Source organism: Odocoileus virginianus, chromosome 21, assembly GCF_023699985.2.
Source record: "Odocoileus virginianus isolate 20LAN1187 ecotype Illinois chromosome 21, Ovbor_1.2, whole genome shotgun sequence".
Classification (NCBI taxonomy): Eukaryota; Metazoa; Chordata; class Mammalia; order Artiodactyla; family Cervidae; genus Odocoileus; species Odocoileus virginianus.
In genome coordinates, this window is record NC_069694.1 from 38632135 (window position 1) to 38657655 (window position 25521).

Below are 25521 nucleotides of genomic sequence, written 5' to 3' on the forward strand. Positions count from 1 at the left end.
ACCTGAGAGATATTGTTTCAGAAGGGAGGTGGGACAAAATGGATTTCAAGTAAATTGTTGTCACTTCTATTGGATTATGTGCATACTATATACAATTGGGTATGTTTAGAAACATATTTTTCAATTACTGTGCCATATGCTACATAAATAAATTACATATATATGTGTGTATGTGTGTGTGTGTATATATATATATTTCAGTATTATCTTTAGGAGAAAACAAAGTGCTTTGTACAAAATAGGTATTTTTCTCAGGATATATTATTTAATGGATTGGCTAAAAGTACACATTTTTTTAATGGTCTAATGATGTATACAATAAACAAAGAAAGAACAGAGGAAAGAACAACTTTTTGATTCATCAGAAGTTTAGGTATGGGCAGTTTGCATATCTGGGAGGCACAAAATGGTCATTTTGAACAGTTTTTGAGCATTTTTAAAGATGAAATTTACACTTAAATTTCCCAAAGGTCATGGAACAATGAAAATACTGACTAAAAATTGTTCTCCCAAGTCTTGGTTTCGTGTAAATTTTTAAATGGGGCTTAAGTATGCCTGAAAAAGTTTGAAATTTCCTTTTTAGGTGGTTAGAATGAAACCAGAACATTCAAATTAAAAACAAAGCATACTATCTTGATTTTTTAATTATCTAACTCATTTGTCTGTACTATTTAAAGTAAGTAAAATATTTCCCTTTGTATTTGTCTTAATAGAATCACAATTTTATGTGTCCTAAATGATGATAATTCTCAGTTAATCAAAAGTTGGACAATTCCAAGAACCAAGCACAAAAGGAATTCAAGTGTTAATAACACAGTCAGTTGCTGAGAATTTGTACACCCTCATGTTCATGGTAAACTTGGTTAGCGGGCTTTTTGTTAACCACTCTGGGGAGAGATACGATTGCCTTTTCCTCTTCTGCTATTTCTGTGGCCCGAACAGACCCTGATATGAATCATACAGTGTTGAGCAGAGACGGAAACCACAAAATATTTGCCTTACCTTATACTGACCGTACAAGGTCTGTAATAGAATATTCCAAACTGTAAGACTGAAGTGATCATCTTTTTTTTTCTTTTTTCTGGTGGAAATTCTCCTAATCAACCCTGAAAATTACCATTTAACCAGCAGTAGCTCTCATAAATAAAGGGCAAGTAGGGATGAATTTATTTCCATTGCTACCTTGGCCCTGTTGTTGTTCACTGTCTAAGTTGTTTCTGACTCTGCGATCTCATGGACTGCAGCATGCCAGGCTTCCCTGTCTTTCACTGTCTCCCAGAATTAGCTCAAATTCATGTCCACCGAGTCGGTGATGCTATCTAATCACCTCATCATCTGTGGTCCCTTTCTCCTTTTGCCTTCGATCTTTCCCAGGATCAGGGTCTTTTCCAATGAGTTGGCTCTTCCCATCAGGTGGCCAAAGTATTGGAGTTTCAGCTTCAGCATCAGTCCCTCCAATGTATATTCAGGGTTGATTTCCTTTAAGACTGACTGGTTTGATCTCCTTGCAGTCCAAGAGACTCTCAAGAATCTTCTCCAGCACACTACAGTTCAAAAGCATCAATTCTTTGGTGCTCAGCCATCTTTATGGGCCAACTCTCACATCCCTACATGACTACAAACCATAGCTTTGACTAGATGGACCTTTGTCAACAAAGTGATGTGTCTACCTTTTAATATGCTGTCTAGGTTTGTCATAACTTTCCTTCCAAGAAGCAAGAGTCTTTTAATTTCATGGCTGTAGTCACCATCTGCAGTGATTTTGGAGCCCAAGAAAATAAAATCTTTCACTGTTTCCACTTATTTCCCCTTCTATTTGCCATGAAGTAATGGGACTGGATGCCATGATCTTAGCTTTTTGAATGTTGAGTTTTAAGCCAGCCTTTTCACTCTCCTCTTTCACCCTCTTCAAGAGGCTCTTTAGTTCCTCTTTAATTTCTGCCGTTAGAGTAGTATCATCTCCATATCTGAGGTTGTTGATATTTCTCCTGGCAATCATGATTTCAACTTGTGATTCATCCAGCCCAGCATTTCTCATGATGTACTCTGCTTATAAGTTAAATACAGCCTTGATGTAATCCTTTCCCAATTTGGAACCAGTCCATTGTTCCATGTCTGGTTCTTACTGTTGCTTCTTGTCCTGCATATAGGTTTCTCAGGTATAGTGGTCTGGTATTCCCATTTCTTTAAGAATTGTCTACAGTTTGTTGTGATCCACACAGTCAAAGGCTTTAGTATAGTCAATGAAGCAGAAGTTATTTTGGAATTCCCTTGCTTTTTCTATGATCCAATGGATGTTGGCAATTTGATCTCTGGTTCATTTGCCTTTTCTAAATTCCAGCTTGTACATCTGGAAGTTCTTGGTTCATGTACTGCTGAAGCCTAGCTGGAGGATTTTGAGCATTACCTTGCTAGCTTGTGAAATGAGCACAATTGTGTGGTAATTTGAACATTCTTTGACATTGCCTTTCTTTGGGATTGGAATTGAAAACTGAACTTTTCCAGCTCTGTGGCCACTGCTAAGTTTTCCAAATTTGCTGGCATGTTGAGGGCAGCACTTTCACAGCATCATCTTTTAGGATTTGAAATAACTCAGCTGAAACTCCATCACCTCTGGTAGCTTTGTTAGTAGTGATGCTTCTTAAATCCCATTTGATTTGACTTCACACTCCAGGATGTCCAGCTCTAGGTGAGTGACCACTCTATGGTGGTTATCAGGGTCATTAGGACATTTTTTGTACAGTTCTTCTGTGTATTCTTGCCATCTCTTCTTAATCTCTTCTGCTTCTTAGGTCCTTACCATTTCTTTTCTTTATCATGCCCATCCTTGCATGAAATGTTCCCTTAATATCTGTAATTTTCTTGAAGAGATTTCTAGTCTTTCCCATTTCCTCATTCAATTGTTTTCCTCTATTTATTTGCATTGTTCACTTAAGAAGGTCTTCTTATCTCTCCTTGCTATTCTTTGAAACTCTGCATTCAGATGGGTTTATCTTTCCCTTTCTTCCTTGCTTTTTGCTTCTCTTCTTTTCTCAGCTATTTGTAAATCCTCCTTAGACGACCACTTTGACTTCTTGCATTTCTTTTTGGGGGGATGGTTTTGGTCACCACCACCTTTACAATGTTACAAACCTCTATTCAAAGTTCTGCAGGCACTCTATCAGATCTAGTCCCTTGAATCTATTTGTCACTTCCACTGTAGAATCATAAGGGATTTGATTTAGGTCATACCTGAATGATCTAGTGGTTTTCCCTACTTCCTTCAATTTAAGTCTAAATTTGACAATAAGGAGTTCATGATCTGAGACACAGTCACCTTCCAGTCTTATTTTTGCTGACTAGGTAGAGCTTCTTCATCTTTGGCTGCAAATAATATAATCAATCTGATTTTGGTATTGGCCATTTGGTACTATACCTGAGTGGAGTTGTCTCTTGTGTTATTGAAAGAGGGCGTTTGCTATGACCACTGCATTCTCTTGGCAAAACTGTTAGCCTTTGTCCTGCTTCATTTTGTACTCCAAGGCCAACCTTGCCTGTAACTGCAGGTATCTCTTGACTTCCTACTTTTGCATTCCAATCCCCTATGTTGAAAAGGACATCTTTTTTTTTTTGTCTCTCTCTCTTCTTATATTAGTTCTAGAAGGCCTTGGAGGTCTTCATAAAACCGTTTAACTTCAATTTCTTTGGCACTAGTGATTGGAACACAGACTTGGATTGCAGTGATGTTGAATGGTTTGCATTGGAAACAAACTGAGATCATTCTGTCAGTTTTGAGATTGTACCCAAGTACTGCATTTTGGACTCTTGTTGACTGTGAGGGCTACTCCATTTCTTCTAAGGGATTCTTGCCCACAGTAGTAGATATAATGGTCATCTGAATTAAATTTGCCCATTCCTGTCCATTTTAGTTCACTGATTTCTAAGATGTTGGTGTTCACTCTTGCCATCTCCTGGAAAGTTTTAAAATTTCTTAAATCTCTTCCCTTCAGGCTTATTTCCTACTTGTGTCCCAGCCTACACTTATTTTTGTCAATTCTTGGGCACTGGCAATGGACAGTAGATGTTGAAGCTAAGGACTCTGTTTCACCTACTTTGATTTTTGTCCTTCTCTTTGTCTCCCAGGTGCTGGGACTGTGAGTGAATGAGTGAATGAGTGACTGAATGAATGATGACTATGAGCTGCAGCTCTTTGTGTCCTTCAAAGCCAGTATCATTCTTACTTTCAGCCTTCTTTTCTCTCTCCAAGCAAAGCTGACTTCCTTCTTTTAAACTATCCCTCTAGATTCTATTTTCAATCTCTTTGGTCATTCTCCATGCTCCTGTCTGGATTTTCTCCAAGTTAGGAAAAGGTACATATTCTGCATACCAGCAGATTTCAAAAATCATTTTTTTAAAGGTTTTTTAAAACTGAAGTGTAGTTGATGGATAATACTTTATGTGTGCATATAGTGATTCATAATTTTAAAGTTTTACTCCATTTATAGTATTATAAAATATTGGTTATATCCCCTGTTCTATACAATTATCCATGAAGCTTATTTTTATACATATAATTTATACCTCTTAATCACCTACCCCTCTGCTGCCCCTCCCCTTTCCCTCTCTCCACTGATAACCACTAGTTTGTTCTCAATAACTGTGAGCCTGCTTCTTTTTTATTTTATCCACTGTGGTGGCGGTTTAGTCTCTGAGTCGTGTCCAACTCTTGCGACCCCATGGACTGTAGCCCACCTGGCTCCTCTGTCTATAGTATTTTCCAGGCAAGAATACTGGAGTGGATTGCCATTTCCTTCTCCAGGGGATCTTCCCAACCCAGGAATCAAACCTGGGTCTCCTGCATTGCAGGCAGATTCACCAGTTTGTTCTATTTTATAGATTCCACAGATAAGTAATATACAATATTTATCTTTCTCAGTCTGACTTACTTCACTTAGCATTATGCCCTCCAGCCATATTGCTGCAAATGACAAGATTTCATTTTTTATGGCTAAGTAGTATTTCATTGTATGCATATATGTGTGTCTTATTGAAATGGATATATTGCAGTACTTTCTGGCTGAACCTTTCTGGTACTGATCCAGTCACTAGGTGCCTGGGACAATGTTGGGACAAACTTGGGACAATGTTAAGTTTTTCCAGCAAATACAGTCATCTGAATAAATGTCTGTAGCTAATACAATAGGGATTATAAAAGTTTGTAACCCAGACTCCTATAGTAGATTTCTCCAAATCTAAAGCTTGCTATATCTCTTATCATTAGTATAACATTTATTTTATTTATTGCAATAAAATGGGAAACTGAGATTTTCATCCTCTCCATTGTCTCTGCTCTCTTCTATTTATTACCAAGTTGGGAATTTGCTGCTATTTAAACCTCTGCTATAGACTCCAGGTGGTGATAGAAATGCACTTGACAGTCTGGCTTCCAACCCTTGAGTTATAGTCCAGTAACTATAAAAATTCCTTTTATCTGTCCCTGCCAGCTGAAGGCAAAGCACCAAATCCGGGAACAAGAGGCAAAACCTATAACTTAGGAGTGTTCCTGTTTTGTCCTCTGGGAGTAATAGGCCTCAGGAAACAAGATAACATGCCCGATGTGCTAAAGCTGTGATGGCTGTTAAACCCAGATGGTCCTTGGAAGTCACAGAGGCCTATGAACAACAGTGAACGGAAACTGGGATTCCATCTCCTAAAAACCAAACTCTTGTTGTTCATTTAAGAGTTGGCTCCTGCAAAATTGTAATTCAAGAGGATACATGTACCCCATATTCATAGCAGCACTATTCACAATAACCAAAACGTGGAAACAGCCTAAATGTCCATTGACAGATGAATGGATAAAGATGTGATATACATGTATATATCTCACACACACACACACACACACACAATGGCATACTACTAAGCCACAAAAAATGAAATGAAGCCATTTGCAGCGACAAAGATGTAACTAGAGATCATTATACTAAGTTAAATAAGTCAAAAAAAGAAAGACAAATACCATGTGATATCACTTACGCATGGAGTCTAAAATATGGCACAAATGAACCTATCTATGAAACAGAAACTGACTCACATAGGGAACAGACTTGTGGTTGCCACAGGCAGAGGGCAGTGGAAGAAGGGTAAATTGGGAATTTGGGGTTAGCAGATGAAAGCTATCATATATGGAATGGATGGGTAAAAAGGTTCTACTCTAAAGCACAGGGAACTGTGCTGTGATGAACCATAATGTCTTGTGATGAACCATAATGGAAAAGAATATAAAAAGAATATAGAACCATAATGGAAAAGAATATAAACAAGAATATATATGGCTGAATATATATGGCTGAATCTCTTTGCTGTGCAGCAAAAACTAATACAAATTGTAAATCAACTATACTTCAATAAAAAATTTTAAGATTTTTTTTAAATTTCAAGATTAATAAGAAAGAATTGGCTTCCAGTGATCAGGAGACCTCTAGCTAATGATTCCTTGCTCACTATCAGATGAAGTGCAAATTTTAATTAAAATTTTTGCTTGGTTAAGGATCACCTGGGGAAGCATTTTCCTGCCTCATGAATGAGACCCTGTCAGGGTCCTGACATCCAGATCTCTGGAATGGGAAGGACTAGAGCTGGGTATTTCAGGCCTCTCAGTCCAGAGCCCACTCAGGCCAGCCTCACTCGGTAGGGCCTGGGAGTGAGTTTATTTAAGAGAGACTTTATCTTTGAGGGCAATGGGAAAGATAATCAAATAACCAGCAACTGTAAGCTTTTGCTTTACAGCTTTCTGTCTATATAATGTCTTCAGTAGAGTGAAACCAGAATGCTTGGTTCTGGGTCATCAGAAAATATTTGCATTCAAGGTAGGTAAAAGTGTTAACCTATAGGGATATATAGTCTTTTAAGATTATTTCCCCTATTTTATTCTTATTTTATTTTATTTAAACTCCCAGGATTTCTGTTTCCTTAATAAAGAATGACAGTTCTTGTGAACAAGATCTAACCCTCCTCATAACTTCAGGATTCTATTATTCTTTTCTTTTCCTATTATTCTTAATTCTCCTTTTCCCTTGTTGTAATCTCTCTAATCACCATTAAAGTTTCTGTTCACTGTAATTTCTTCTTATTTCACTTTTAAGATACTTCTCCTTCCCAAAACCCAATCATCTCCCAAGTATATCATAGAGATATACAATGTACCCATTTGCTTTTACTGTATTCAATAGCCCTTTTACCTTTTTAAACATATTTTTAGAAGATATTTTAATTGTTTGATGTGGACCATTTTTTAAGTCTTTATTGCATTTGCTACAGTATCATTTCTGTTTTATGTTTTGGCCACGAGGCATGTGGGATCTTAGCTTCCCAACCAAGGATTGAACCCTCACCCCCTGCATTGAAAGGTGAAGTGTTAATCACTGGACTGCAAGGGAAGCTCCTACCCACTATTTTTTTTTTAACCCACTTATTTTTTAAACATCTTCACACTCATATATAAACTCTATGAGAAGAAGGATTCTTGTCGTTTTCTTTCCCTGTTATGTCCCATTGCCTAAAAGAATAAATGCTAATCATGACCCATAGCATTCCGTAGAGAGTATACCAATACCAACGTCCACACTGCAGCTTTTGGGGCAACGTAACAACTAGCAAGTTGCTGGCAATTTTTACTTCCAAAATATGTACAAAGCATAATTTGAAAATGATTTGTGTTGTATGTATGCTCAGTAGTTATTAAATTCAGACTCTACCTTTCATTTGTAATAGTAAAGTGAAGTGGCTCAGTCATGTCCGATTCTTTGCAACCCTATGGCCTGTAGCCCACCAGGCTCCTCCGTCCATGGGATTTTCCAGGCAAGAATTCTGGAGTGGGTTGCCATTTCCTTCTCCAGGGGATCTTCCCAATCCAGGGATTGAACCTGGGTCTCCCGTGCTGCAGGTAGACTCCTTACCATCTGAGCCACCAGGGAAGCCCTATAATAGTAAGATATTATGTGAATCTTCTACTCACATTTGTACATGGCTTCTAAATTAAACTCAAATAGATTTGAAAATATGAGGGTTTTTTTTTTAGTATGGACATGTTTGGTTCATTATTAATTTTTAATGAATCCTCTTGTATTTGATTCCGGAGAAGGTGATGGCACCCCACTCCAGTACTCTTGCCTGGAAAATCCCGTGGACAGAGGAGCCTGGTAGGCTGCAGTCTATGGGGTTGCACAGAGTCGGACACGACTGAAGCGACTTAGCAGCAGCAGCAGTTTATATTTGACTAAGATTTGTCTTGGAAAATGTACCCAGCATTTATCTTTATGCTTACGTGTCCAGATAGTATTAAAATAAAAATTTCCTTTTCCATGACCTTTTATCTGTATTGCAATACTTTTGTACATGAAATTGTCACGTACAATTTATTATAGAAATTACTGTGTTGTGACCTTAATCACCTAACTAGCATGAAAAAAAATAATAAGTGCTGTGTTTATGCTTACCCTTTATAGTGATTGGTTCTCAGTTTTGAAGATCCTATCTGGTTCTTTGTTAAATGTCAAATTTCCACTTCTCTTTTTGTTCTGATGTGGGGATTCCCAACCTTTTGATAACTGCTACAGTTATTATTATTTTATTTTGTGACTCTAGCCATTTCATCTAGGTGATATTTTAAAATAATTAAGTTAAAATTAATTTTAATTTGAGAATTATGTGACACTTCTGAAAATAATTGGTGATAGCTTGGAATGTTTTCAAATCACAACCGGGAGTCACTTTTTTAAAAAAATACTTTTATTTATGTATTTATCTTTGGCTGTGCTGGGTCTGCATTGCTGCTTGGGCTCCTCTCTAGCTGCAGGGCACAGGCTTCTCACTGCAGTGGTTTCTCCTGTTGCAGAGAACAGGCTCCAGGGCATATGGGCTTTCATAGCTGCAGCACATGGGCTCAGCAGTTGCTTACTCCGAGCTCTCGTGCACAAGCTCAATAGTCGTGTGCACAGACTTAGCTGCTCCAGGGATGTAGGATCTTCTTGGATCATGGATAAAACTGGTATCTCTTGCATTGACATGTGAATTCTTTACCACAGAGCCACCAGGGAAGCCCATGAGTCACTTCTTCAGTTTATGTTTGCCAGAAATAAAAATCTTCATTCATAGATGAGGCATGTTTGGAAAAGTAAAAAGCAGGCAAGGAAGAGAATGAAACAAATCTTTGCGGAGTTTTACTAAGTTCAGGCATGCTATTAGATATTTTCACACATACCAAGTTATTTAATCTTCTGGACCACCCACAATCATGGGTAAAGTGGTCCTATTTTCACGTTAGGAAATTAAAAACTCAGAGATTTTCATTTATTTGCCCAAGTTTCAAACATAGAGGACATTAGTGCTGAGACTGGAACCCAGGCTAACCTGGTTTTAAAGTCTGGTGCTTTCCATTCACTTTGTGTCCTAACACTGGTGTTCCAGCGACACTACAGGCAATATTGTCACAGCACAACATGGCTTTGAATGGATTAGGATGGAGACAGTCCATGCCAATTGATGCAAAAAATGCTTGTAGGATACGGCAGGCCTATAGCACATGGTTTAGTCCTCAGTCTCCTTAAAGCCTATAATATTTTTGATATGATATAAAACCCTTGTTCTAAAGAATGTGACTCAATTTGAACTTTGTGTTTACTGTTATTCTTAATTTACTAACATGAATTTTTACTGGAGAAATTATTCTAGAAAATCATAAAACACAAAAAAAGTTGACTAGGGCTTCCCTGGTGGTCCACTGGTCAAGAATACACTTTGCAAAGCATGGGACATGGATTCGATCCCTGGCCAGGGAACTAAAATCTCACATGCCTTGGGGAAACTAAGTCCGCATGCCACAACTACCGAGCCCACACACCTTAGAGCGCATGCTCCGCAACAAGAGATGCCACTGCAAGGAGAAGCTCGCCCTAGCAACTGGAGAATCAGCAATAAAGACCCAGTGCAGCCAAAAATAAAATAATCAAATAATTTTTTTAAAAAGTTGACTAGAACAGATCCCTCAAATACTTAGCCCCATCTCATGCATACCTCTCCAGAAAGGATATAAAACAGCCTATGTAACTACAATAAAGTAAAATAAAATTTAAAGTTTGAAGAGAAGAGGGAGGAAAAGAAACATGAGAGGCAAAAATAAAATGACATCAGGACTGAAGTGTATCAGATGAATGTTGCACATTTATTGAGACAGGATAAACATTTGGTTACTACGCATCCTAATATTTCTTCACCTTCAGTTGGGCTTATGCAGTGTACTAGATTTACGCAATGTTGGAATTGGAAGGGAGCTCAGAGACCATTTAATTACTCCTTTACAAATGAAGAAACTGAAGTCTGGTGAGAAATGTTGAAGTAAAAACTCTCATTTTGTTTCCTTAAGCTGCTTCTTCAAGAATCCATTTCATCAAATTTTGATTGATACACGTGATTCTCTTGCCCACAATAGCCAAAGCACATTTCACATGCCATAGAGCGTTTCCATGGTGGTGATTATCACCAAGGCTAAGAAAAACAGATGGTATGATGTGTAAACATATGAACCTCAGGTCTAACTCCAGCCTTTGCTATGTACCAGTTGTGTGTCTTCAAGCAAATTACGTAACCTCTCTGAGCTTCAGTATCATCTTATAAAATTGAGCTGATGGTACTAGTTGATACCTTAATGACTTGCTATGAAGACTGAATGAGATTAGGTATGTAAGATAGTGATATTTATAATAATTCTTAGCATGGCAGAACTAATCATTATTGATGTTACTTTAAGAAGCCCTTTTTATGGTAATTCATTCCAATAATTATATGCTAGAGCTATATATTTTTGACATATCATGAAGAGTTGGTTTAGGGACAATTGGATTAATGTTTTCATTAAATCTTTGTGATGTCTTCTTCAAATTTTAAGTCAGTTCCATATTGCACTCATATGAAAGGTAGAGCCAAGTACTCCCAAAAAAGTGACCTGATTTGACTTGGATATTATAACAGAATCTTCTCTTGCCCTGACTGTCAGGTCTGCTTTTCTTAACTCAGTGTATTTCTCCCTATAAGACTAGAAATCAAATATTAAAACTCCTTCATGTGTAAACAAATGTGATTTTACTAGCACCATTTTATGATGAGTTCAAGTCCATTTGCAGAGCAAAGAAGAAAGCAGAAAGATCTTCAATATTCTTGTAACTCCCCTAGAAAGTAACCCTGTATTAGCAGGAGGAAATGGAGGAATCTACCATGCATATGCAGTAGGAAAGCTTGTTTTTCTGAACCTGAGGGCAATAATAAAACATAGATGGGTATGATCTTATTTTCATTTAATTCATAACTAATAATCTGCTGGCCACTGATAATATAGTGATGAAATGGGCATCATCCTTGCCCTCCAGCCATCTTACAGCCTAGGTGGGGAACCTGGTGGCAGCACTCACTTCAGTGCAAAAAAGAAATATTCTAAACAAAGTTTCCTTTTTAGGAGCTATGTGTGCCCTGTCTAGTTTAGATATCAAACCAGTGCCTGAGGCTTGAGACTGTCCTTACTTATTTTCTGAATTCCTGCTGGAATATAAGATAAGGAGTCTTTCAATACAATCTCATAGTACTATATGCTGAGTAGGTGTCTGTAAGTTACAGTTCAAAAATATTCCCCCACCAAGACTTTCTGATACCAGGTTTCATGTCAAAGGCAGGAAACAACAATCTCCTTCATATAGTTCAGAAACTGAAGTGAAACACAGCTAGGGTTCCAACGTGTAGTTGCAGATCTTTCTTCTCTCTCTACCAGCCCCCCTCCTGTTTGTTGCCTTTTGTCAGAATCTTCTAGCCAAGTCCTGGAGTTTTGTTTGGTGTGAATATCACTAACCCAGAGTTCTTTCTTATGGAGTCAGCATACTGTCATAAACCTTGAACCTTCTAACTTAATAATAAGTCTGTGGTGTCTACATTAGATAAGTTTCTTTCAATTGCCAATGACAGAAACTAACCCTAGCTAGCTGAACTTTTCAAAAACAAGATGTGGGGAGAAAAGTGGGAATTTTTTGGAAAGATATTCGTATTCCCATTCAGAATTTAAGGGCAAGAGAAACAGAAAGAGACAACAAGGAATCAGCCAGGTGATCATGAGGCTACTCTGAAGCTTGCAGCACATTGAAATACCTGCTTTTCTCATGCTCTGATCAACTCAAAACTGTGCCTTCATGGAGTTGTTTCTGAAACCAGCTTTCATGTCAAAGGCAGGAAACAACTGTCTCCTTCGTGAACTCAGAAACTGAAGTTAGTGAACCGTCTCTCCAGAGAAGTGACTAAGCAGATCCCTGGGTCAGTCCAATGAGTGAGTCCAGCTTAGGTGTTTGTGGGGGAGGGCTAGGATCTCTGGGGTCTACCTCTGTGTAAGGGGATGGGATGGTGTTTAGAAAAGAGGAAATCATTGTAAGCCTAGCAGCCATGCCAAGAAGTCCATATATTGGCCCTTTCTTGGGCAGAATGGTTGGCTCAGGAGACACGTCTCTCAGGAGACCAGATTTTTATCAGTGGAAGTTAGCATTTTATAAGTAGCTTGCTATTTTCTTCATGACACCATTCACATTAGCCTCATTCATGGTCTTAGTAGTTAAAATTAATATGTCAGTTCTACTTTCCTGGTTGACTCAGTATCATTTACCTTAGTTTAGCTATTCATTGATTAAACTTCAGAGGAAGTTTTCAAAATAGAATTGGAGTGCTCCCAGTGGAGATATGGGGCTTCCCTGGTAGCTCAGCTGATAAAGAATCGCCTGCAATGCAGGAGACACCAGTTTGATTCCTGGGTTGGAAAGATCCCCTGGAGAAGGGATAATCCACCCACTCCAGTGTTCCTGGGCTTCCCCGGTGGCTCAGTTGGTAAAAGAATCTGCCTGTAATGCTGGAGACCTGGGTTCAGTCCCTGGGTTGGGAAGATCCCCTGGAGGAGGGCATGGCACCCCACTCCAGTATTCTTGCCTGGAGAATCCCCATGGACAGAGGAGCCTGGCGGACTACAGTCCCTGGGGTCACAAAGAGTAAGACATGACTGAGCAGCTAAGCACAGCACAGTGGAGATCTGGAGAGCTGAACTTGGGTTTGTTATCCTGTCCTGTCCTTGCCTTGGCCAAGGAAACTGTGGACCTGGAAGCCTGGTTCATTCATGTTCTTCCCTGCCTTACACCTGGATTACTGTGGCGTTTGTTCATTCATTCATTCACTCATTAAGCTTTCCCTATGTCTGAAACTCTATCAGGAGGTAGGAATACAAAGATAAATTTGACACCATACCTGCTCTGAAAGGACTCACAGGGCTTGGAAATGTGTTGAAAAGGCAACGGCTTTATGGTCCCAAGTGATTATAGTGCTGCAGGCTCAGGCAGCAACCCTGGCCCAGAGATCTTTATACTGCAGCACAACGGGCCCCTGTGGCTAAGCTTACCACCCAGAAACTGATACTGTAGTAAACGGAATAATGACCCCTCCCCACTTCAAAGGTGTCCATATCCCTCCCTGGAAGTGTAAGTGCTGTGTTACTGGCAAAAAGGAATTAAGTTTGCTGATAGAATTAAGGCTACTGCTTATCTGACTTGGAGATGCAGAGCTTATCCTGGATTGCCCAGGAGCATCCACTATGATCACGATGGTCCGTATAAGATGGAAGCAGGGGAAGGAGACCGAGAGAGACAGCAGCATGAGAGGGACCTGACCCACTGCTGCTGGCTTTAAAGACGGAGGAACGGAGCTGCCGATCAGGGAATGCGGGCAGCCTACAGAAGCCAGAAAAGGCAAGGGAATGGGTGGTCTCTGAGAGCCTCCGAAAGGAAAGCAGTTCTGCCAATACCTTCCCTTTAGATTCATGAGAGCCACTTCAGACTTCTGACCTCCAGAACTGTAGGATAATCAAATCAAGTTACGTCTCTATGTTTGTGATGATTTGTTACAGCAGCAGTCACTTCAGTTCAGTTCAGTCGCTCAGTCGTGTCTGACTCTTTGTGACCCCATGAACTGCAGCACATCAGGCCTCCCTGTCCATCACCAACTCCTGGAGTCCACCCAAACCCATGTCCATTGTGTCAGTGATGCCATCCAACCATCTCATCCTTTGTCATCCCCTTCTCCTGCCCTCAATCTTTCCCAGCATCAGGGTCTTTTCAAATGAGTCAGCTCTTCGCATCAGGTGGCCAAAGTATTGGAGTTTCAGCTTCAACATTATAGGAGACTAGTATAGGCAAGTATATACCTGGGTGATGCTTGGTTCTATGCAAAAGGACAGAGGATTGACCAGGGGCATCTTTCTAGGGCATCATTTAAAATATTATTTCACATTAAGCATATGAATAGGATGATAATTTAGCATCAACTTTGAATTTGAATGGCAACCCACTCCAGTATTCTTGCCTGGAAAATCCCATGGACAGAGGAGCTTGGCAGTCTACAGTCCCTGGGGTTGCCAAAAGTCAGATACAACTGAGTGACTAACACTTCACTTCACTTCAAGATGAAGCGCAAGATTTCACATTTTTTTTTTTCTAATTTGTGAGCTGCATTGAGCCCTGAGCTCCGGTCTTCTCTACTGTCAGACGGAAGTGTTAAGAGGCACTTGTCTGTCTGAGTGCGATAGTCAGTGACTATCCAGACTACTGCCATTGTTATTCTTAGCACATAGTTACATTTAGGTCTTTTTTACCTAATTTTAAAATCCATGTTTGCAAAGATGGCACTCACTAGCATTTCACTTAAGAATTTAAAAATATAAGAACGTAAAAACATCTAACATTTTTATAATCCTTTCACAAGCCCTTCTTTATTTGGTGCTTAAAACAGCTTCATGAAGAAAGGGTAATCATTCCCACTTGTCAGAGGAAGAAAGAGATGCTTGGAGTAGAATGTCCAAAGTAACAGGGGCTGAGTGGCCACGGTGGCTCTTTCCACAAAGCCAGGGTGGCTGCCAGAAAGTGCTTCTCTGGCGTAGGTCACTGAGAAACTGGTCCCAAATTCACCAAGCATCTGCCATGTCGCAGCTGCATCCATGCGGCCCCTGGGCCTGCACAACGGCTGCTCTTGGTTTAGGTGTTGCTGTTTTCATTATGACTGTAAGCCTGTAAGCGGCCCCTTGTCCCAATATGACTGGATCTGTCCTCATGAAAGAATTGCTTCAACAAAAGCGAGTGCAGGCCGTGTGCAAGAGCAGGACTGGGCCTTCTGAGAACAGCAAAAGCCAATTTTCACTGTGATCCCAGTGCTCCTGAGATGAGCTGGGTGCAGAGCGAGGAGCAGGCCACGGTTTGGGGGCCAAGATGAGAGCCCCTTTTCCGCAGTGCCCCTCTTCACTTTCCAGCAGGGCGTTACTGGGCCCTGTGTCAGAAGGCACTGTTCGTTTTTGCAGTCAGTTCATTGTCTATACTCAAACCTCACAGAAAGATTTTGCTTTGTTTGTGGGTTTATCATTATTATTACAGGTCTTTTTTTAAACTGCAGAGGAGGTATTTTCCTTTCCTTATTGCCTCTTTTTCACTCCAATTCAAAGTCTATACTTTCTATGAGCTTTCTGTCACCCCATCAAAGAAGATTTCCCTGACCTGATATAAATACCACGCTACCCAGACCCCTTTCTCTTTTCACTCTTCATTCCTTCACCTTGCTTTGTTAGGGTTTTCACAACAATTCTCTCACCTGACTTTTCTTTTTTTCCAAAATGTTTCTGTCTCTGCAGCCATGAGAGTGAATGCTACATCTCCTTGGTCTGCTGCTATATCCCCTGGACCTAGGCAAATGCCTGGCACTCAGGAGAGCTCAGGAAATATGTGTTGAATCAACTACTGAAATCTTTGCATCTCCCCCAGTGTCTGATACAATCCTGGACCTTCCAAATGAAAGACCCAAGTGAAATTAAAAAAAACAAAAACAAGAAGCCAGAGCAAAGGGGAGAAAACCCTTAACTTACTCTTTTTGGAGTCACTTTCTAGTTTCTGATTGACTGATCAGGGGAAGGGAAGGATGCAGAAGGGGGAAATATCAGTGTTGAGTTGAAAGCTCTCAGCCCCCAATACCTGGCCCACCCAGACCGGGGGTGGGGTGGGCTTTTTCTGCCTGGACCACCTCCTTCACTTGGAAGTGAAGGTAATTACACTGTGGCCTCAGCCTATTCACTTCATATCCACCAAAGAAAAGCAGAGCCTTCTTTTCCTTCAGCTGTCAATGGGGTGGTAGGAGACAGCAGGGAAAATGCTATGAGCTCATATTTTTTAGGTTCATGGATCTGTTACAAGTTTTTCTGAAAATAGTACAAAGTAGAACAGTGGAATAAATCCTCCTATACCTGGTACATTATATGGTTTTGTTTGCACAACTTTTGTAAACCCACTTGGAAAACCAACAGCTATTGCTAAGGTCTAATGGAGGCTAATGGTGTCGCCTCCCCTAGGAAAACATTTCTAAAGCATTGCATAGAACTGCACTTCTCATGCATGATCTTTTTGTCTTTGCGGTACTTTTTATACCCTGCCACCCTAAAGACATCTCTCCTAGAAAGCAGAGCTACCACATGCACAGCCAGCATGTTTGGTTCACACTGCCGACAGTGGTCTCATCACCCTGTTCAGTTAAATGACTGTATTCATGGCTAATTCTGTCCCAGACTAGGACGGCAGAAGTTATCTCACAACACTTTATATCTCCAGTGTCCAGTTTAAGAGCCTGGAATGTAGTTTGTACTCGATAAATGTTGAGACAATGAGTCAGTGAATCCATGAAAAACAAGAAACTTTATGGTCCAGGCACAGTGATCTGGTGTTAGCATTTGGACTCCTTTCTGGGACTTATATTTGACTTTTTTTTTTTTTTGTCTACATTCAGGCACTCTGATTGTTCTGAAACACCCCTATCCCAAAAAAGTGGAAGAACCGTCCATTTATGAATCCGTCCGGGTTCACACAGCAATGCAGACGGGAAGAACAGAAAACGACCTGGTGCCCACCGCCCCTTCTGTAAGTGGCCACATACCTGCCCACCGGGCTCACTGCCTAAAAGCAAGAACATGCAATAAGTTACACACATTCTATAGTACATCTGTTCACATAAAATTCTACCTTGGGATATAAAACTGTAAAAGGAATGTAAAATTCTAAGTCTATGGCTCATCTGATCCAGGGTAAATTGTAAAAAATAAAATTACAATGCGATGATAGTGATAGGATTTTAAAGACTTCAGAAATGGCACTTAAATCCTGTCCTTACTTCACCAAACAAGTTCATGGTAGAATGTGCCAAAGATGTTTATGGTCACACAGTTGTCTAAACGGTTATTCTACAAATTAATTAAATTAAAAAAAAAAAAGTTATTTTACATTTCAACTTTCTCTGGAAGAAAAAGATTCTCCACCTTTACTAGGTGGAGAATAAATTCTCAGGATATTATTTTTTTCCCTGGCCTTGTTATTTATGTTTTTCCTTCACTGAATGAGGGGTCCAGACAGAAGACATTTGGACTCCTTTGCAGCGTGTGAGCCGCTGTTTACTCAGCAATGGGGGCTTTCATTGCTCTCCTTGGAGTCCACTGACGTTTGTTCTGTGAGGGGTGACCCTGCAAAGATTCCTCTCCAGCACCTTCTTCCCTTCGTTGTGCCCAGGGCACCCTGATTCTTTTCCTCTTTCTCACTGGCTGCATGCTCTCCTATAAGGTATCTGGCCTCATGATGAAGAGGATCACACCTAAGTGAAATGTCAAGCGCTAGTTCTAGATAGCAATCATTATACTTGAAGATATTTCACTACAGATTAAATAAAAACATACATGACCTTTTTGTCTCTGCGGCCATACTTTTTCTACCCTGCCACCAGAGACATCTCTCCTGAAAAGCAGATTTACCGTGACTTACAGCTTTACAGCTTTCGGCGGATGCCCACTGTCTTCATCCGCCTGGATCCTGCTCCCCTCCCTGGCCTGACCGTATGCCTCTCCCACATTCACGCTGGAGGACCCCGCGTTTCTGATTGCTCCTCCTCTCCTCCCTGCATCTGAAACCCTGCCAATATCTCTACTGTTCCCTCATCCTTGGAGCCTTGCATCTGGGATCAGTCTCTTCCAGGAAGCCTTCCTGACCCCTTCTAGCTTCCTCTAACACCCCCATCCTCAGTGCATGCTCTGCTCGCCTTTGTCCTGGAATCATCGGACAGGAGGCTGGCTACCTGCACAGAGTCCGCCCTTCCCAGGAGCCTGGGACTTTTCCCGGGACTGGAATCATAATCAGTAGCTTTATAGGCTAATCAGGGTCACGACACATTACACTGTTACTACGCTACGTCCACTCAAAATAAAAATCCTGGAAATTGGCTGAGGACGATGTTTTAGCTTTGTTACAGGGGGAAGTAGAAGACCTCTGAACTAGAGAAACTCAGGAACGCAAGACAGTAAATAATCTCAAGTCAAAAGAGACCAGAGAACACATCAAGAGCTAACCAAGCCTTTGTTTTCCGGTCGACTATACTCTTCCTGTCCTTCCACTTTACCATCCTACCCCACCACCAATCACTTCACCATCATTTTCATTTGTATTCTCAGTTTTGCTTTATATTCTTCTCTGTTACCGTCCCCTAAAGATCTCCACTCAAGGTCGATCAAACCAGACCCTACTGCGTGTGTCCTTTTTCAATAGTAGAATGTGGATAAGACCGAACTTGTGGAGTTGGTGCAAGCATGAGACACAGGCGTACTTAGATGGAAACAGCTTTCTTGGGATCAAATTCTGCAAGCTTTATTGCTTACCTTCTTTGCCCACTCCAGGCGTCAGATGGATTCACTTGTCCAAGGATCCAGCAATACATATGCAGAAGGTTCTGCATAAAGGCATTTTAAAAACAAAGGTGGAATTCCCTGGGGGTCCAGCAGCTTGGGGGTTCAGTAGTTAGGACTCAGCCATTTTCACTGCCCAGGCTGGGTTCAGTCCCTGATCAAGAAACTAAGATTCTGCAACCCAGGGACAAGGCCAAAATTAACTAATTAAAAACAATGAAACAATGATGAGTAGATAAGTCGAAAATGTCTTAACTCACACTGTATAATGAGGAGTCCATGATATTTCTTGTGCATTGATATGGACAGAAAACTAGAAAGGTTTTCCAGTGGATTCTTGTGTCACAGTACTCCTCACTACAGAATGGATGGACCAGCCAGCTGGGGAACAGTTACCCTCTTATCAGGGCCTGTCCTCCCCTGGCTGAACACAGGTGTTCACAGCTTTGATTGAGGGCTTCTGGGCTTCTGCCGTCTCTTGTGGAGATGCCCTTCTTGCACAGGCACTGGCAGTGTAAATAAGTATAGACTATTTACAGGAAAAAGAACCTCTTGCTTGAAGTGAAAATGAAAATAGGTGTCCTATTGCCCAGAAATGTAGGTGCTTCTGTAAAACTGTTTACCATCCTTTGGCAACTGCATTTGGGGAAATGATTGTTTATATATTTCATACACAACATAGGATTGGGCTTCTGAGATAGGTGAATTTAATTAATTCATTTGTTTAGAAAACTTTTTTTTAAAAGTGCCTACAATGCACCAAGGACTGTTTTAAGCACTGGTGGGTTGGCAATAAATTAGGCAAATACTCTACCCTCACTGAACTCATCCTGTAGTAGGAGGATCATGACAATCATCAACAGAAGAAGAAAAACCCAGATTCTAATAGGGCATTTGCTGCAGGACCACCCAGAGACATTCAAATTAGGAAATTAACATTGATGCAGCACCACGCTCCCATCCACAGATCTCATTTAGGCATCAGTCATCAGTTTTCTTAGTAAGGCTCCTTAGAGCAAAAGGATGCAATCCAAAATCACAAGTTGCCTTTGTCTGTCCTGCCTCTTGAGTAGTCTTCATTCTGAAACACTTCCTCAGTTTATCCCACCTGATGGCTTTCGACTAAAATTAAGGCAGGCAGGGCTTCCCAGGTGGTGCTAGTGGTAAAGAACATGCCTGACAATGCAGAAGACACAGGAGATGCTGGTTCGTTCCCTAAATCAGGGAAGATCCCCCAGAGTAGGAAATGGCTACCCACGCCAGTATTCTTGCCTGGAAAGTTCCATGGACAGAGGAGCCTGGAGGGCTGCCAAGAGTTGGACATGACGGGCATGAGCACACACAAGACAGGCAGATAGAAAGGATGATAGGCAGGCTAATGCTTTAATTTTAAAATATCTGGGTTGTTTCCAATTTGGGGCTATTAACTCTCTTCTTCTAGATGAGGAGATTTAAAAAATAAATCTGCTGCTGTATAGATATTTCCATTCTTACCTCCTGAGACCATGAATAAAATTGGTATTCTCAGCCCTTTTCTCTGCAGCCTTCCACTTATCTATAAAAACCTTAGAAAAATACTAGACTCATCATGTATTGTTTGGATGCAGGTAAGATGGAGTCAGTAGCATGATTCCTTAGTGTGATTTCAATTCTTATCAGTATCTTCTACAAAATAACTTACCTTTATTTTATTTTGTCTCTGTAGACTCAGTAATCCAAAATTGTAATTTTTTTCTGTTTCCATAATATAAAATCCAAACTCAATTCAGCCAGTTCAATTTCTTTTAATGTCAAAATGAATCAAATTGATTATTCAATATCAAATTCACCAATGTTATTAAACATTATTTAAATGAATACCTGGGAATCTCATTGTTGTTTCAATGCCCTAAGAATTTTAAAGGAAGTGGTCATAGTCATATGTTATTTCTGCTTTAAGTATTTATTTTGCTGGTTGCTGTTCCTCTTTTTATTTGGTAGGGAGAATTCATCTCAGGAACAAATACTGTGGAAATTCCCATGAAAAAACATTGACATCAACCAAATCATTTCCCGGTTTTTATTCATTTTTTTCTTACTAATAGAAGATGTATTATGACATTATAGAACAAAATAGCCTACCACAAATCTAATTTCTTCAGGAATGTATGAATTTTGAAATTTTTTCACCTGAGGGTCCTGGTTTTATGCAAATTGCTATTCATACTCTTCCCCACCATTTCTTATACTTCATAGGTGCCAGCTATGTGTCATATTGTTACTGTTGAATTATCAATGGGTGAGATAAAAGAAATGACTGATTCTCACTTTAAATCCCTTCCGGATGAATCAAGTCTAAATAGATATGCACTCTTGAGAGTCTATCCCATGGAATATAGGTCTCAAGAGACAGTCTGTGAAAAAACAAAGGGGTGGAGTTGGAGAATTATATGATAAATTGTAGAAAATGCGATTTCTAATTCACAAAGCAGTTTAGCAGAATGCAGACTCTGGGAAGTACAGAAATCCCTCTTCTTTGCTTTATCCAAAGTTGCCCATGTATTGACCTTATGGCAGTGTATGTGGCCATGTCTATGAACATAACACCCCAAAAACAGCCCGAGCAGCTGGGATGCACATTCGCCCTCTGCCCAATGCAGGCTCTTATAAGTGGCATAACTTACGTAACCTGACTGACTGCAAAGTGCTAACTCACGTTAGAGGAGAGTCTGTGCACTGTTGTCTGTTGCTGCAAAATCACACCGGACAATCTGGTCTGAAAACAGTCTCCACCACTTGGGAAGGATTTTCAAGTGCCTCAATGAAGAAGGAAAGGCAATTACTTACAGATCAAGGGCAAATTCTTGTTTCATTTTAAAATAGGACAGAAATAGAAAAAATTCAAGTTGTGATAGTTCTGGGCTTCACTCGAGTGTTTCTTTCTTTTTCAGCTGGGCACTAAAGAAGGCTACCTCACCAAACAGGGTGGTCTGGTCAAGGTAAGGAAGCGCTGGCCTCCAGCATCAGCCACAAAGAGAGAGAGCGCATCCTGGGGGCTCAGTCCTCATTTCGACTTTTAAAAAGCAGAACTGCCTACTCATTTTGACCCAGTTGTAGCATTTACAGAGTTCATCTTGATGGCTAATGTTAGTCAAAATTCTATAAAATATCTTGACTATTCTTTGGCAAAGTGACATGTATGAAAATAGCCTACCTAACATTAATACTCAAAACTTAAAATCCTTTTGATGCAATAATTGAGGATTAAAGTAGCAAATTAACTCTAGCCCATATCTTTTTTTAATGCAGTAATTTTTTACCATCTTAATCATTTTTTAAACCTTTAATTTTATATTGGGATATAGCCAATTAACAATGTTATGGTAGTCTCAGGTGGACAGTGAAGGAACTCAACCAATCATATACATGTATCCATTCTCCCCCAAACTCCCCTCCCATCCAGGCTGTCATATAACATTGAGCAGAGTTCCATGTCTAGTACATACCTTTGCTTTTTAAGATTTGTTTTTAGTAAAATAAAGTCAAAATTTTATGAAATGTTTACCTAAAAGTAGACAAAAAAAAGAAAAAATCCAACCATCTCACTGGTACCAATGTAACTATCTTATAAAATCCTGAAGAAAACAAAATTTAGGACTTTACTAGTTGGGAGGTGTCCAACTGTTTCCTGTCTATGTGTCTGTACCTTTAAAGTTACTCAATTTCATATTCATGGGCTTAGAAGACCTTCATGGAGTGTCTGTTCTTTCTCATTTAAAGTGTCAGGGCACTGAATCTCTCAAGGGCACTGGCCTGCTTGAATTTAACCTAAATATTTAGTTATTTTGTCCCGACTCAAGTGGATTATTCCTGGGAAGAGAAAGTATTCATGTTCATAGCATTATTTTTAAATCCATTGTTACTTCATTTAATTGGGAACATTGCCACCAAAGATGATGAGCATTTAGTTAGTACAGAAGAAGGAGATCAAAAAAAAAAAAAGGAGACAGTTGGTAACAAGACAGTGGGTAACATTTTTCCACCAATGCCCTGGAATTTCTAGGCAAGGTTTAGAATAGCATGTGGTTTGAGGTTCCTAAACCTCAGTTTGTCTGTAAAACAAGAACAATAATATTTGGCATTGAATGAGGACTGTCTATAATGTATATAAACCTCCAAGGATAGTATGAAGTTTTCAATAGGTGCTCAAAAATTATATCTATTCTTACCATAGTTTTATTAAGATTATTAAGTCTTAGTAAGATGGAAATTTTAGTGCTTTATTGTAATGCAAATCACCTTGAATATTTATGATAGGTTATTTCTTTTTACTTGCTTACAAATGTTAGTGATATCTTTGCCTCTGTTATGAGCTTAAGGCATGGAATCATTTTAATTTTTTAAACTTTAAAATTTTAAGGTTCACTTTGAAAGTTTTTCTTCTCAGAAATAACACCACAAGAATATTTCATTGTATCTAATCTTTTAGGTACTTTTACAACAAAAGGAAATTATCCAGTCCAAATATTTTAGTTGTGTATGCAAAGCCTACATGTTTCATTTTTTTTTTTTTTCAGACCTGGAAAACGCGGTGGTTTACTTTGCACAGGAATGAACTGAAATACTTCAAAGACCAGATGGTAAGAAACATGATCATATATTTTCCCTTTAAAAATGAGCTCTCTAAACGAAAGGAATATCTGCCTTTAAAATCCCTGAAATTTATAGGAAACATCTATAACTAACCAGAGTTCTTGATTCCTGATATGAGCAGAGAGCTTTCTGGCATAAATGAGACCTGTATAGCAGACACTGTTCTCAGTCTGGCTAACCTCTAGCTCTCTGGGGCATGCCACCCCCTATGTTTAGAGCAGTGGGATTGTTCTCTTACCATGTTGGGTGGACTGTCTCTGCAGCAGCATTCTCCTCTATTAAAAATATGTCCATTTATCAGGTCTAACTCACTAAGCAAATTTAAAATTATTTCATCTCTTCTCATTTTTCCTACACAAAATTTCTGAGAAAGTGGATGTCTAAAAACACGGGAGAAAAATATGACTCCCCTCTATGTGTTAAAAATCCATCTCCACCAAATTTGAATTGACAATGAAAGTATCTTCCTAATGTCCAATTTCATGAAAAGCCAATCCCCAGACAAGCATATGGCTTCCCTTAGGAAGTTTTTCTATTATCAATTCCTGTAGTGGAAGTAAAGTTAACAGTCACTCATAGTGGAAACTTGTTTGGGGAATAAGTGATGAACAGGTGTGTGTGTGTGTGTGTGTGTGTGTGTGTGTGTGTGTGTGTGTGTGTGTGTTATGATGACTTAGTTTGTCCTTTTGTTTTAAGTCACCAGAACCAATTCGGATCCTAGATTTGACTGAATGTTCAGCTGTACAATTTGATTATTCACAGGAAAGGGTGAACTGCTTTTGGTAAGTGGTTTTATAGAGGAAATATTTTTTTTTATTTTCTTGCCAGATACTTACTTTAGCAGAATAAAAAATTGTATGTCTAATGTATACAGATGTTTTGATCTGAGGCGGTATATGCATATTAGGAGTCCTTTCAGCCAAATGTGACATAAAATCTCGTTTGTTGTTGTTTAGTCTCTAAGTTGGGCTTCCCAGGTGGCACAGTGGTAAAGAATCTCCCTGCCATGCAGGAAACATAAGAGACAGGGGTTTGATCCCTGGGTTGGGAAAATCACCAAGTCGTATCTGACTCTTTTGTAACCCCATGGATTGTACCCAGCAGACTCCTCTCTCCATGGGATTTCCCAAGCAAGAATACTGGAGGGGGTTGCCATTCCCTTTTCCAGGAGATCGTCCCAACCCAGGGATCAAACCCACATCTCCTGTATTGGCAGGCACATTCTTTACTACTGAGTCACATGGAAGCTCTATACTCATTTAAAGAGGTATAAACAAATAAGCAGTTCTGCTGGGTTTGATTCTTTACTTTGTACACTGCAACAAGTATGATGCCCATGACAGGATGCTAGTCACACGTTAGGCAGCTTTCATTCCTTTGAGATGTTTTATTTAAGTTTAACTATAACTTCGTTGGCTCCAAGAATGAGTGCTTTGTGCAATTATGACAATTCTTGCAGATGGCACAAAAGTGTTTTGTTCTAACACAGTCAGTCAGTGTATCATGATAATTTTCTAACTGGGAGGAGTAAAGTGTCTTGAGAAAAAAGTGTTTTATTTCCCACAAACAATTATTTTAAAGTTTCTAAACATATAAAATTTGAAAGACTTACATGGACCGCTGCTCAGTGTTATGTGCCAGCCTGGATGGGAGAGGGGTTTGGGGGAGAATGGATATATGTACATGTATGACTGAGTCTCTTTGCTCTTCATCTGAAACTATTATAAAGTTGCTAATCAGCTATACTCCAATACAAAATACAAAGTTTGAAAAAAAAAGAATAAAAAAAGTTGAAAGACTTATATACCCATAAACCCTTCACCTAGATGCATCAATCATTAACATTTTGCATATTTGCTTTATCTCTATTCACTTTCTTTTGTTGAACCAATTGAAAGTAAGTTGCAGACATCATGGCACTTTCCCTGTGAATATTTAAATTTGTATCTACTAAGAATAAAAATATCACCTATAGAACAATATCATTGTCCCACCTATGAAAATTAACCTCAACTATTGTTAATTAATGATTGGATAGTATCAGCCAATGATGGAAATCTTTTTAAAATTCACATAAAGTT

At 39.5% G+C, this 25521-nt stretch overlaps 1 protein-coding gene across 2 annotated transcripts in view; it reads left to right on the plus strand.

Moving 5' to 3' along the window:
* Nucleotides 1-25521, plus strand: part of DAPP1 (dual adaptor of phosphotyrosine and 3-phosphoinositides 1) — a 55315-nt gene that overhangs the window by 24811 nt on the left and 4983 nt on the right. For both annotated transcript variants that reach the window (XM_070452169.1, XM_020884231.2), the window contains exons 4-7: nucleotides 16873-17003; nucleotides 21739-21786; nucleotides 23365-23427; nucleotides 24137-24222. In XM_070452169.1, the coding sequence (XP_070308270.1) occupies nucleotides 16873-17003; nucleotides 21739-21786; nucleotides 23365-23427; nucleotides 24137-24222 (328 nt within the window). The remainder of the gene's footprint in view (nucleotides 1-16872; nucleotides 17004-21738; nucleotides 21787-23364; nucleotides 23428-24136; nucleotides 24223-25521) is intronic.